The sequence below is a fragment of the Macaca nemestrina genome, chromosome 16 (genome assembly GCF_043159975.1).
Source record: "Macaca nemestrina isolate mMacNem1 chromosome 16, mMacNem.hap1, whole genome shotgun sequence".
NCBI lineage: Eukaryota > Metazoa > Chordata > Mammalia > Primates > Cercopithecidae > Macaca > Macaca nemestrina.
The window spans coordinates 41,977,101-41,989,602 of record NC_092140.1 but is presented as its reverse complement, the minus strand read 5'-3'; the positions used below and the strand labels follow the sequence as shown (position 1 = coordinate 41,989,602).

The following is a 12,502-nucleotide window of genomic DNA, read 5'->3' as shown; positions in this document are numbered from 1 at the left end:
TCAACAAAATGTCTAGTTATCAAACCTCTCAAATGTTTCCTACATATATAAATATATGAAAACACATACAAACATATTGCATAAACATTAAGTGTTTAAATAGTTTACATGAGATTTATTATTTTGGTAAGGCATACAGTAGCTTGTTATGTTTAATTCATTAGTGAAGAGAAACCAACCATTTGTGGCTGTTTGACTCGTGCATTTTTCTGTTCTCCTTACTTGTGAGTATCCCAGTGGAATACAGAGCATTTATTATAATAAACTTCTCAACATACAAGGCACTTTTTTTTTTTTTTTTGAGATGGAGTCTTGTTCTGTTGTCCAGACTTGAGAGCAATGGTGTGATCTCAGCTCACTGTAACCTCCACTTTTTGGGTTCAGGCGATTCTCCTGCCTCAGCCTCCTGAGTAGTTGGAATTACAGGCACCCGCCACCACAGCCAGCTAATTTTTGTATTTTAGTAGAGACAGGGTTTCACCATGTTGGCCAGGCTGGTCTCGAACTCCTGACCTCAGGTGATCCACCCGCCTCGGCCTCCCAAATTTCTGGGATTACAGGCGTGAACCACCGTGCCCAGCCTAGGCACAGTTTTACATTGTAAATTTTCTCCTGAGACGTTGAAATGTTCGTTGAAATGTTTAATGCATTTAAACTATTACAAATGCTAATATTACAAAAGAGGTTTTTTAGATATTGTTGCTGTTTACTAATTAGTAGAAAAAAAAACATTAAATTTGAAATATGTTTTTGAATTCACCACACGAGAACATTTTTCTCTAAACTTTTTTAGAGATAAGAATGTTTCAGTGGGATTAACTCTAGATTAATATTGCCCCTGTCCAGTATTTTTTCCAAAATGATAAATTTGTAAGTTATAAATTCTTACCTTTTAAGCATAAGGTATGTGTGTATAATTGCTTTCTTTACCCTGAATACTTATTAGTTACATGTCTACAAGATCACAGTGACAGAAAAGACATATCCAAGAGACGAAACTATAAATCATTCATTCATTTAATTTGAGTGTATTTTTAAGAAAATATTAAATAATTTTTATGTCAAAGGCAAATACTGGGGACTCAATTAATTCTTAATATTTTTATGAAATGCATCTCAAAATTAATTTGCATACTGACTTAAAGATGAAATCAGAAATTTGGCAAATACACTATCCAAATTGCATTCCTGAACAAGAGGGGAATATTTTGAATTCCTAAATAACCCCTCTCTTAATTTTAAATAGACATCATCTTAGAAAAAGTTGAATGTTATTGGAAGTCTGTTGCTAGGATGAATTATTCCAAACTGGTAGTTATTATAAAAAATGATTTATGACAAGGGCTCAGTCAAAATAAATGTAGTGACCACAGCAGGAGGTATTGCCTTGTGTGACTCTACAAAGAACCTTCTTTCTTTCATTAGCTTCAACTTCTGGTTGCTATGGCATCCGGTGACAACCATAACTTTTAGAAATTATCACCATCTGCCCACGCCCCTTCTAAGGTTACACACAAGCCCACTCAAGCAGCCAAAATAACACATCAAAATTCCACAAGCAATCTCAAAGTTTGTTGTTTTGTTTTGTTTTTGTTTTTGTTTCAAGTATAGATACCTAAATTCTTAAATATTAAGACTAGGAAAATACATTTTTAAAAAATAGTCTTTTTTTTCCTAAGAAAACAAATGCACCCAGGGAAAACTATTATTTAACTCCAATATTCAATACTTGAAACAATAAAAGAATGATTAGGACTGAATCAATAGGGTTTTTTTGTTTGCTTGTTTGTTGTTTTGTTTTGTTTTTGAGACAGAGTCTCGCTCTGACGCCAGGCTGGAGTGCAGTGGCGCGATCTTGGCTCACTGCAACCTCTGCCTCCCAGGTTCAAGGGATTCTCCTGCCTCAGCATCCCGAGTAGTTGGGATTACAGACGCATACCACCATGCCCAGCTAATTTTTGTGTTTTTAGTAGAGACGGAGTTTCACCATGTTGGCCAGGATGGTCTCCATCTCTTGACCTCACGATCCGCCTGCCTCAGCTTCCCAAAGTGCTAGGATTACAGGCGTGAGCCACCGTCCCCCGGCTGATCAATAGGTATTTATAAATTTGTCTAAATTAATCCATTTTCTTTTCACAGGACAAAGTTAGGCAACTTTGAAGATACATTTACATCTTTTTATCGTTTTCAAATGTTACTTCTCAGAATACAGAAGTACAGGCCAATATTAATAAATAAAGTCCTGCAAATTTAAAAGTCTATATAATCATAGTTAGTGATATTCCCCCAATACACTAAAGCATTCGGTAGACTGTTTTGGGAGAAAGATGTTACATACTTCTTGAGAATTATAAAATTTATTTAAGATCTTTAGATTTCCAGTTAATGTTTTAAGACAGTAAAGATACGTTCCCCAGTATATGAAGACATTACTCTGTATTCCCTAAAATCTAAACTTCTGCATCTAGAAAAAGTTTACTTAAAAAGAGAAAAAATACTGAATATACGAAGGTAACGCCATTCATGTGCAATAGTCAAACTTCCGGCAACCTAAAATCTTCGGACTAATGTTTAAAAGTTGAAAGTAAGCAAAATAGTAGTGAGCTGGCTCACACACCCTGTTCTAAAGCAATTCACTGAAGTCTACAGGCACTAAACTAACTTCCTTCTTTCCTTTCTCTCTCTTTTTTTTTCTCTCTCTCTCTTTCCCTCCCTCTCTCCCTCCTTCTTTTCTTTTCTTTTCTTTTCTCTTCTCTTCTCTCTTTCTTTCTCTTTCTTCTTTCCCTTCTCCCCCTCCCTCCCTCCTTCCTTCTTTCCTTCCTTTCTTCTCTCTCTCTCTCTCTCTCTCTCTCTCTCTCTCTCTCTCTCTCTCTCTCTTCTTTCTGACGCAGTCTTGCTCTGTTACCCAGGCTGGAGTGCAGTGGCGCAATCTCGGCTCACTGCAACCTCCACCTCCCGGGATCAAGCGATTCTCCTGCCTCAGCCTCCCGAAGCTGGGACTACAGGCACCCGCCACCGCGCCCGGCTAATTTTTCGTATTTTTTTTAGTAGAGACGGGATTTCACCGTATTAGGCAGGATGGTCTTGATCTCCTGACCTCGTGATCCGCCAGCCTCGGCCTCCTAAAGTGCTGGGATTACAAGTGTGACCACTGTGCTCGACCTTAAGATTTTCATATGCAGTATAAAAGATTTTCCTATGTCATTGCCAAGTCAAAAATTTTCTAAACAGAAATTTTTATCATTCAGTTAAACATAAATAAGCAAGGATTAGCCAAGTACTACCTATTTCATTTTTCCAAATCTCAAATTGGAATTAGAATATCAGGCAGTAGGATTCAGTTACTTGAAAAGCATGATTAAACAAATTGAAATGATAATAGCCTCCTTGTAATTAGGCAATTTTCAGCTACTGATTTCATTTTTTTGTATCTCAATTTTTCATGCACAAAATTAGTATAAAAATTTTTCATGGAATTTTCAATTATTTACCATTAAAAATTTTGGTGGCTAGGTATGGTGGCTCATGCCTGTAATCTAAGAACTTTGGAAGGTCGAGGCAGATGTGTTACTTGGGTCCAAGAGTTCAAGACCAGACAGAACAACATGAAGAAACCCCATCTCTAGAAAAAAAAAAAAAATACAAAAATTAGCCAGGCATGGTGGCCTGTGCCTGTAAGTTCTAGCTACTCAGAAGGCTGTGGTGGGAGGATCTGTTGAGCCCAGGAGGTCCAGGCTGCAGTGCGCCATGACTGAGCCACTGCACTGCAGCCTGGGTAACAGAGGGAGACCCTCTGTCTTAAAAACAAAAATAAAAATAAAAATTATTGCTGTCTTGCTGAAAAAATTATTAAATATATAAAATGAACAAATAGCTGAAATAGCTACAAATTCAACTCAATGATTTTTGTTAGATATCCACAAAAGTGAATGAACTGTTTAGACATTACTGCAAAAATAAAGATGAGTTAGAGACAGTCATTGATGTCAAGAAACTTCTACCCAAATATGAAATATGAAATAAGATTACTTCATGATTATATTAAAGCACACAAAAAGACAAATGTTACAAAGAAAAATAAAACATTGATACAGGAATTTAGAGAAAAAAGAAAAACTCTCTTCTCATCTTGCCAGATTACCTTTATTGCATCAGCTGTATTGTAATACATGATATTTATATGTTCATATGTATATTTCCTCAATATACATATGATAAAGAAAAAACAATATAAATATTATATATTATAATATCAGCAATATTTTAATTTGCTCATGTATCTGGCTCATTTCCTGATGAAACAATAAAGATGGGCAAACATATGTTTCCATAAATAAAATAATTAATGAACCCATTCAGGTGGTAGAAATCAAATGAATGAATTTTGCTGCAGTGCATTATTAAATTTGTTTATGGTATGGAGCTTATGTAGTCAAGACTATTCTTTTTCTTATACATTTTCAAAATTCTAAAAATAAACATTTTTCATATGGTTCTGACAGAAACGTATTAGTTTGCAAAAAATTACGAGACATTTCTATTCAACCAAGTTACTGTCTTTTGTTTGGATGCATGTCTATCAGTTTCTGGAATGCTAAACAAGTTTAAAATCCAAAGACCTGGGTTTGAACAACCACTGACAGCTACAGCTGAGTGACCTTGAGAAAGTCACTGATTTTCTCTGAACTTTGATTCCTTAATAAAAAAATAGGAATAATAATTTGATGTTTGATATTTGTGGTAGGATTAATTAAAATAACTTCTAGCACTGTGCTCAGTTAAGCTTTTGTTTTATTTTAAATAAAGAAAAGATGGTAATCATAATGCAGTTTTGAAATAAATTATCTCAGTAACATTATCTTAGTGTGCACAAAATATAATTGATGTGTGTAAATATTGATTTACAGGTATATATAAAAGCTATGACATTGGCTGATTTTTAATATTTTTTGGCATAAGTGAGTAGCAGCCTTACCTGTTGGTGGAATTATCCCAGGAGACATGAGACCAGGGACAGAATGTGGCATGATGTGAGAGTTCTCTGGGGAGGTGACACTTTGAGTCCTCTTAGGAGGCCTTCCAGGTCTAGAACTGAAACAAACAAACAAAAAAATTTTACAATTAAGCTGTTGTCTTACACATCATTTCAAAGTTGTTTCAAGTGGTAACATGGACTGTAAGTAAATTTGTTTCAAGGACGGTTGCTTTTGCAGTTAGATGTAATAGACTTCCATCACTAATTAGATTACATGCTGAATTCATTTTCCTCATTGAAGATCAGCCACTCCTGATGCATAATTCATAGCCTGCACCTCGTTACCTGCTTCTTCATATTAATATCTATACACAGTTTGAATTGCCTCGTTTGCATATGCTAAAGTTCTGCATGCAGCCTTCAGCACGAAAATTATGCACTAACTTGTAATAATTATTACAGTCAGCCTGCTATTGATTTATGAGACTTTTAAAAACCAAATATGTGTAGTACTTGTAATGAATGATATTTTAAGGTTCTTCAGGAAATTAAAAGGCAATGGCTGCCTAAGGAAATGTTCTGCTTGTTTGATTTAATACTACAGTTAGCTGGGAGGTGGAATGAAAGAGTGATTCAGACCTACAGCACATTTTTCGATGATATGTTTTATTACTTCGCACTGCTAGCCTGATATCTAGATGATAAATGACAATACATATCTAATGTGTGAAAAGGTCTTGCAATTTCTTTATTTTTTGTCATTTAAAAGATAAGTCAAGTTATCATTTAACCCTTATTCTATTTAAGTGAACATCCCCCACTAAGTTCCCTTACTTTTAATATACTAAAATGTACTTGAAAGGCTTAGGATTATTTGTAGGATATCATTAAGGAACTGCCAGCGTAGCATCTCATACCTACCTTTAGGATAAATAAAAATACTTTGTGTTTTAGCAATACTGTGCTTTACATGCCCATTACACAAGATTAATTATTACAGTTATAAAAGCAGAGGTAGAGACATCTATTTGCAATCATTAATGGAAAACAACCATTGTACATAATCTTACAATTTTTTAAAAGAAAGTTTTAGCATCGTGTTTTCACTTTTTGCCTCTGTATCATAAATATGCTTTTATGAAATGCTCTCCCATCATGTATTTGGCCAAAATGTGCCTAGATATTTCAAAACTAACAGATATAGCCTCATAAACAAGCATTTTCATGTTTTGCCTTTGCTGAGATCCCTAGATTTATCAGAAGATTCAAAGACTTTATCTATTTAATTTAGGTAGGTAATGTATGTGGTCATTGAGCAAATAATTATTAAGTGCGTGCTGTTTACAAAGAGGTGCACTATGGAAGCCAATTTAGGAGAATGGGTTCTTAGACTTCAGAAGTTTGCATTCTTGCCAAAAGGAAAGAATCTGTTGCATAAACAACTATGATGCAAATTGTAATGTGCTAAATCACATAAGAAAGTTGCAATTCGAATACTAATTGGAGGTTAGGATGGATGGTGATACTACCATGTCATGGGAAGGAAGAAGGCAGCGAGAACATTAGAAGAGAATTCTGAAGGAGAGTTAAGCATGGAGAAGAAAAGAATAGAAGAAAATTACACTCCAGTGAGAATGTGAGAAAGAAATGAAAGCATGAAAAATGTATGGTTATACAGGATTGTTTCAAATGAGGTGAGACAAGTCAAATAGGAAGAGGAGCAGTGATTGAGACTGTCAGAGTTATTGCCTAGGGCTAGATCCTGGAGGATGTTGGAAAAACAGCAAGACTGTTTGCTTGTCTTTCTGTTTTGTTAACCAATAGGGATATTGTCCTGCTTATTGTTCCTGAAGTATCTATCAAGCTACTTCCTCTTATTATTACTTTCTCATGATTACTCCTCATTCTCAGTTTGGTTTTTAACTCTTGTTACTTGTCTGTGGTCAATCAACAGCCCTCTGATAGTATCCATTTTCCTTGAGTGATCTCTTTTATTAGCATCACTTAGATGCTAAGGGCTAAGGGCTAAATATATCTACAGACCATATCTTTCTCCTGGGATTCAGACAGATTAATGCTTATGTGCTGGAAATCTCTGCTTGGATGTTCTATAATAATCTAAGACTCAGCTTGTCTAAATCTGAACTCAGCATCTATCCCATTAAAACCTATTTTGTTTTTCCCTGGTTCAGCAAAATGGAATCTAACTGACTAAGCCAAAAATCCAGGAGTCACTTGTGTCTTTTGTATACTCAAATATTACCTTTCTGAGGATATCTTTCTAATCTATTTTCTCTTCTATGTCCCCACTCCTACCTTTCAGATCAATCCCTCATTCTTGATACATGGTTACAGCTTTCCAAACCTTCCAAGACACATATTCAATTTTGTCCCACTCCAGAATCTACAGTCCAGAGTCTAAATAACTCTCCATGCTAATTCCAGGAGGATTTTTATAAAATGCAAATTTGACCTTGCCTTCCATTTGCTTAAAGATATCAATGGTTCCCTACTGGATTCACAATTCTTGACATGGCACCAAAACCATTTCAATACTTGATCCCTGCTGACTTTTTCAATTTCAACATTTTATTCCTACATTCATAGCTTATATTTGACCCTACTCAGTTTCTTAACAGTTTCCTGAGTGGCTCTGGTCTCCTATTACACTGTCTTTAAAGATGCTTTGCCATCAAAGCCCTTTTCTATGCCACCCCATCCTCATTCTCATTTTATCTGACTAAACCTGACTACACTTTAATCATCCTTCTTACCAACCACTTCTAGTTAGTATTTTTTCTATGCTCTATGATAGAGCATGGGGAACCTATAATTCTTCCTGCACTGATTGCAATAATCGGATTATTTGCTTATCTACCAAGGCTACTTGACAGAAATTGCACAAAATATGTCTGTGTGTCCTTAAAATGTAACTCAGTGTCTGGTTCACTCTATGTAGTAAAATAATAAAAATAATAATAATAACTCTATTTGTAAAGCCATTTCTCCCAAATTCTTCAAGTATACTACCTTATCAATTCCAGGGTCACAAAGTTTCCAAGAAACGAAAAGTAAGACACAAAAAGCGTCTGAAACTCTAAGTCGAAACATAATGCTAAATGTACGTCTCAAGTCCAGAGAAAATAGAATAGAGATTTTGGGAGATCTCGGGCAAGATGCTACAGAAAAAGTGGGAAAGGAAAAGGAAGTTAAAAGATGGGAAATGTATAGCCCTTTAACTTGTTTTGCTTTTAAAGAAAATCAAACTACTTAGGAGTACTTTATTATTCTGGCCACAGGAATTGTCCCCACAGCCCTCACTCTAGAAGTGAAGTGAGGCTACTAAGTAGGAACACTTTAATTCACGCTGTGATTAGAATAGACCCGGTGGGCTCCTTTCACCACAGATATCTCCTGCCCAATCTATCACATTGCCTCAAATTCCACCAATGGAGATTTATTGCTTTCAGTCTTTAAGCTTTAAGTTCTTTTAAAATCTTTCATTAAAATGCAAATACTCTTGGTGCTGGTAACACCCTAAAGCCATCAGCTAACACCCTACTGGGGATTACTTTCAATTAGGTGAGAGCAAGGTCTTGGGATACCTTTGCAAAGAATGAAAGGGACTGGAAGAAAATACTTGTAAGGACAAGTAAATCACTTACTCTTTTGCCTAAGAACAGGACAACAACTATGAACCTCTCCTTGGAGTTATTCCCAAGTTCTTGGCTGAGGAGAAGTTGGAAAATTTATTTATTAACAAGACTTTCCTCTATCCCTTCATGACCTACAGTTAGGTCCCCTTATTGACAGGCTTGATATTTTATCCTTACTAGAATCCTGTTCACTAACTCCTAAGGTATTTGAATGGGAAGATAACTGTGAAATAATTGAATATTTAAATTTCTTTCAAAGGCATTTTAGGGAACTTCCCAGAGAACATGAGTAATACTCTGGCCAAAATCACATATTTTATGGCCTGGATTGATCCAGCTATGATACTGGTTCTACCAATTTACTAGAAGCTGTAGATTTGACCAAGCTACCTAACTTACCAGAAAATTTGATGAAATCAGGATTTCTTTAAGAAGCGTTTTGTATGCTTTGTTAGAAATTAGTTATTCTTAAAAAGAAAATACTTAGAAAAACAAAAACTTAACTGAAAAGAGGAAGCGAAACAATGAAAAAAGCATTTTCTTTTGGAACGTTCAATTGCCTCAATGTAGCCACTCTCAACCCATCATTTTCTACAACAGTGACCCATTTCTATCCCAGAGGATTAGAGCAAGCTGAACTCTCCTAGCTCTAATCAAACGGAAGACCTCACTTAAATAATTACACTTAATAGCTTGAATAAAATCACAATTTATGATTTTGGTAATTGTTTTTGCCAGCTTCATGCATTAGCTGTAGTACAGTCTTTAGTATTTTCAAACATCTGCATTAAAAGAGGAAAGAAATAGCTTAGAGACGTCCACATCCACATTTAATATCCTAAACACTAGGGAACTCACCCAAGCATACTTTCTCCTGCAGTTCTAAATAAAAAGCTTACCCACCCACTCCCATTCCCACCCCACCACACACAGACAGATCGCCGGGTGGGGGGGGGTCTTCTTTCCTTAGTTTTTAACACTAAATCAATCTCATGCTAATTTCAGTCTCTCTCCTACAACTGTACAATGTTTACTAACTTTTCCAGGTCCATTTATTGTTTTTATTTAAAGTGAAGTCAAAATTGAACTTAACAAAAGTGATAGTAATTAATAAGAAGCTTAGGGCATCAAAAGAGCGAGAGATGTTAGAGTACATTATAGAATTTTCAATACCCAATATTCTCTGTGGACATCATCTTTTGTTAATCTCTTCAGTAGTTTTGGAGAAATTAAGCTCAATTCTCTTTCTAAGAGTTGGGGCAGAGAAACGAATAAAATTCAGAAAATAAAAAAGAAAAAAAGAAGAAGAAGAAAAAAAACACCTGTGGTGTCTACACATTGGAAAATATGAAGACAGCTGCCCAGCAGAAATTTTAAGTCCAAATCCTACCTGCCTGGAGAAAAGAAAGAAAAGTTCCATTCAACCATTCATTCATTCATTCATTCATTCATTCATTTCCCAAGAGAAAAGAGCTACTGTATACAAGCACAGGGCTAGACATTAGGGTTTCAATAATAAAGACATAAGCCCTTCTATGAGAAGGACGATAACATTAGATAGTCTGTGGGGTAAGTGCAGTAGAGGGATACATGGCAGCAAATGAGCACTGAGATTAATCTTTGGACACAAACAAGCATTTACTAGAGAAAGCAACTTGCTCTGCTAATCTACAAGAGTTCATTTGCCCTCTCCAATCTATTTACCCAAGGAAAGCTCCAACTCTGTGTTTATATTCTCCGTATTTTTTTCTAGTAAAGTGCTTCTACAAAAACAAGAGGTTTGCAAACTGTATATATGTACGTATGTGTATAATATACATTTTATATATATACATATTAATAATTTATTTCTGATGGGAAAGTTACAATTTGCTTAATGATTTGCATACCCACTTGAACATTATGGAATCATGAAGAACCGTGTTTATAAGTGTATGATAACACAGGGGAATGCTTACGTTCTAAGTAACATGAAAAAGCAACATACAAACCTGTAGATATGGACATATCAGAGCACAAGAGACAGAGAAATCAAGTAAAGGAAGCAATAAATACACAGAAAAAAAGACTGAAAGGAAATATGCTAAAATATTGAATGTTTATCTTTGAATTTCTGAATGGAGAGTTACTTTTTTTTTACATTTGAAGATTTTAGTTTCTCTGTCATAAACGTACATTATGTTTAAAATATAAAAACACAGGTTTTTTTTTTTTTTTTTTTTTTTTTTTTTTTTTTTTTTTAACACGAGGTCTCACTCTGTTGCTCAGGTTGGAGTGCCATGGTGTGAACACAGCTCACTGCATCTTTGACCTTCTTAGGCTCAGGTGATCCTCCCTGCTCAGCCTCCTGAGTAGCTGGGACTACAGGCACACAGCACTTTGCCCAGCTAATTTTTGTACCTTTTGTAAAGCGCGAATTTCACCATATTGCCCAGGCTGGTCTCGAACTCCTGGGCTCAAGCTATCCACCCGCTTCAGCCTGCCAAAGCACTGGAATTACAGGTGTGAGCCACTGCACCCCAACATAAAACAAACTTTTAAAACTCATTTGACTTCAACAACTTGAATCATATTTTTCAGAGACTTCATTGTGTACAAATCATGACCCTAACTAAACTTTATTAGTGCTCAAAGTTTGCCTGTATCTCATATCATTAACCACATAGAATTGTCCTTTTAATCTTTCCCTTCCATTTGAGTTCTAAAATATCTGCTAAAAAGCAGATGATTATAAACAAAAATGTTGTCCCTGTGAAAACTATAAAATATGAAAAGTACAAATAATCTTTGACATCATCTAGTTAAATAAACCTCAGGAAACAGATTCATGTACACAAAAGGATATAAAGGACTTTCTAAGATTAATGTATGTATATCAACGTTTCACCAAAAGAAGCGACTGTTTGGAATTCTCCGTTTATCAATGCATAGCTGTCCCTTAGAAAGACGTTGTTAACTTGTTAGTTGAACTTTTTCTTTTTTCAGTTTCCTGAGCGGCAACAATCCAAATAATCCAGAATCTATATGATTAACATTATTTTCCCTTCTAATGCAATTTTTTTTCCTATTGCTGGTAAAACTTTGAGGGATACACTTTTTAAAATGGTGACTAATGTGAACACGTTTTCATTCTCATGCTCCACATTTGTTTGGACTTTTAGTGTTCTCTGTCTAGGTGTGTGTCTCAGTCATGTGCACTTCTCAGTACAAACAGACTATGAACTAATGCATCAAACAGATTACTTTCCCACACTCACCTAAATACAGAGGTCCATAGGCACCCTGCTTACAAATACCACCAGTGGACACCTGGAGAGCACTTTCAGCTTATTGGCTCACAGGCACAAAAGCACTCTCTCAACTATTTGAATGGCAGGTAATTCAGTACAGCAACTGAACAAATACATACGCAAATATGCAAAATACAAATGTTCTGTGGGGAAATAAATTAAAGTATATTTTAATTAAAAGGTTCTGTGATCCAATTAAACTACTAAGCGTACATATGTTTTGTGGAAGAACTTGACAGATTCCTGAAGTTTTTAATATTTTTGTTTATTGGGGCAAGTGCTCAGAGTTTTTACTATGTTAATATGCATTACAAATCTCCAAGAATGGGGTAACATAGGCATTTATTAAACTTAGTTCACCATGAAACCTGCCATTTCTAGGGAGTTTGTTTGTTTGTTTAAAGACTTGTGCTCTAAATGATTGTGATATACTCAATGGTATGATTTACATTCGAATTATGAAAATTCCTCATCTCTCAACAGTATCAAACCATGTTGTATATGTCATAGGACACATGAGAATTATTCTCCAAAAATTAGGAAAACAGCAATTCACATATTCCACCAGATGCCAGAATTGG

At 35.3% G+C, this 12,502-nt stretch overlaps 1 protein-coding gene across 5 annotated transcripts in view; it reads right to left on the bottom strand.

Moving 5' to 3' along the window:
• Positions 1 to 12,502, bottom strand: part of LOC105481766 (dachshund family transcription factor 1) — a 510,299-nt gene that overhangs the window by 243,253 nt on the left and 254,544 nt on the right. For all 5 annotated transcript variants that reach the window (XM_071081253.1, XM_071081252.1, XM_071081254.1 and 2 more), the window contains one exon: positions 4,976 to 5,091. In XM_071081253.1, coding sequence (XP_070937354.1) covers positions 4,976 to 5,091 — 116 coding nt within the window. The remainder of the gene's footprint in view (positions 1 to 4,975; positions 5,092 to 12,502) is intronic.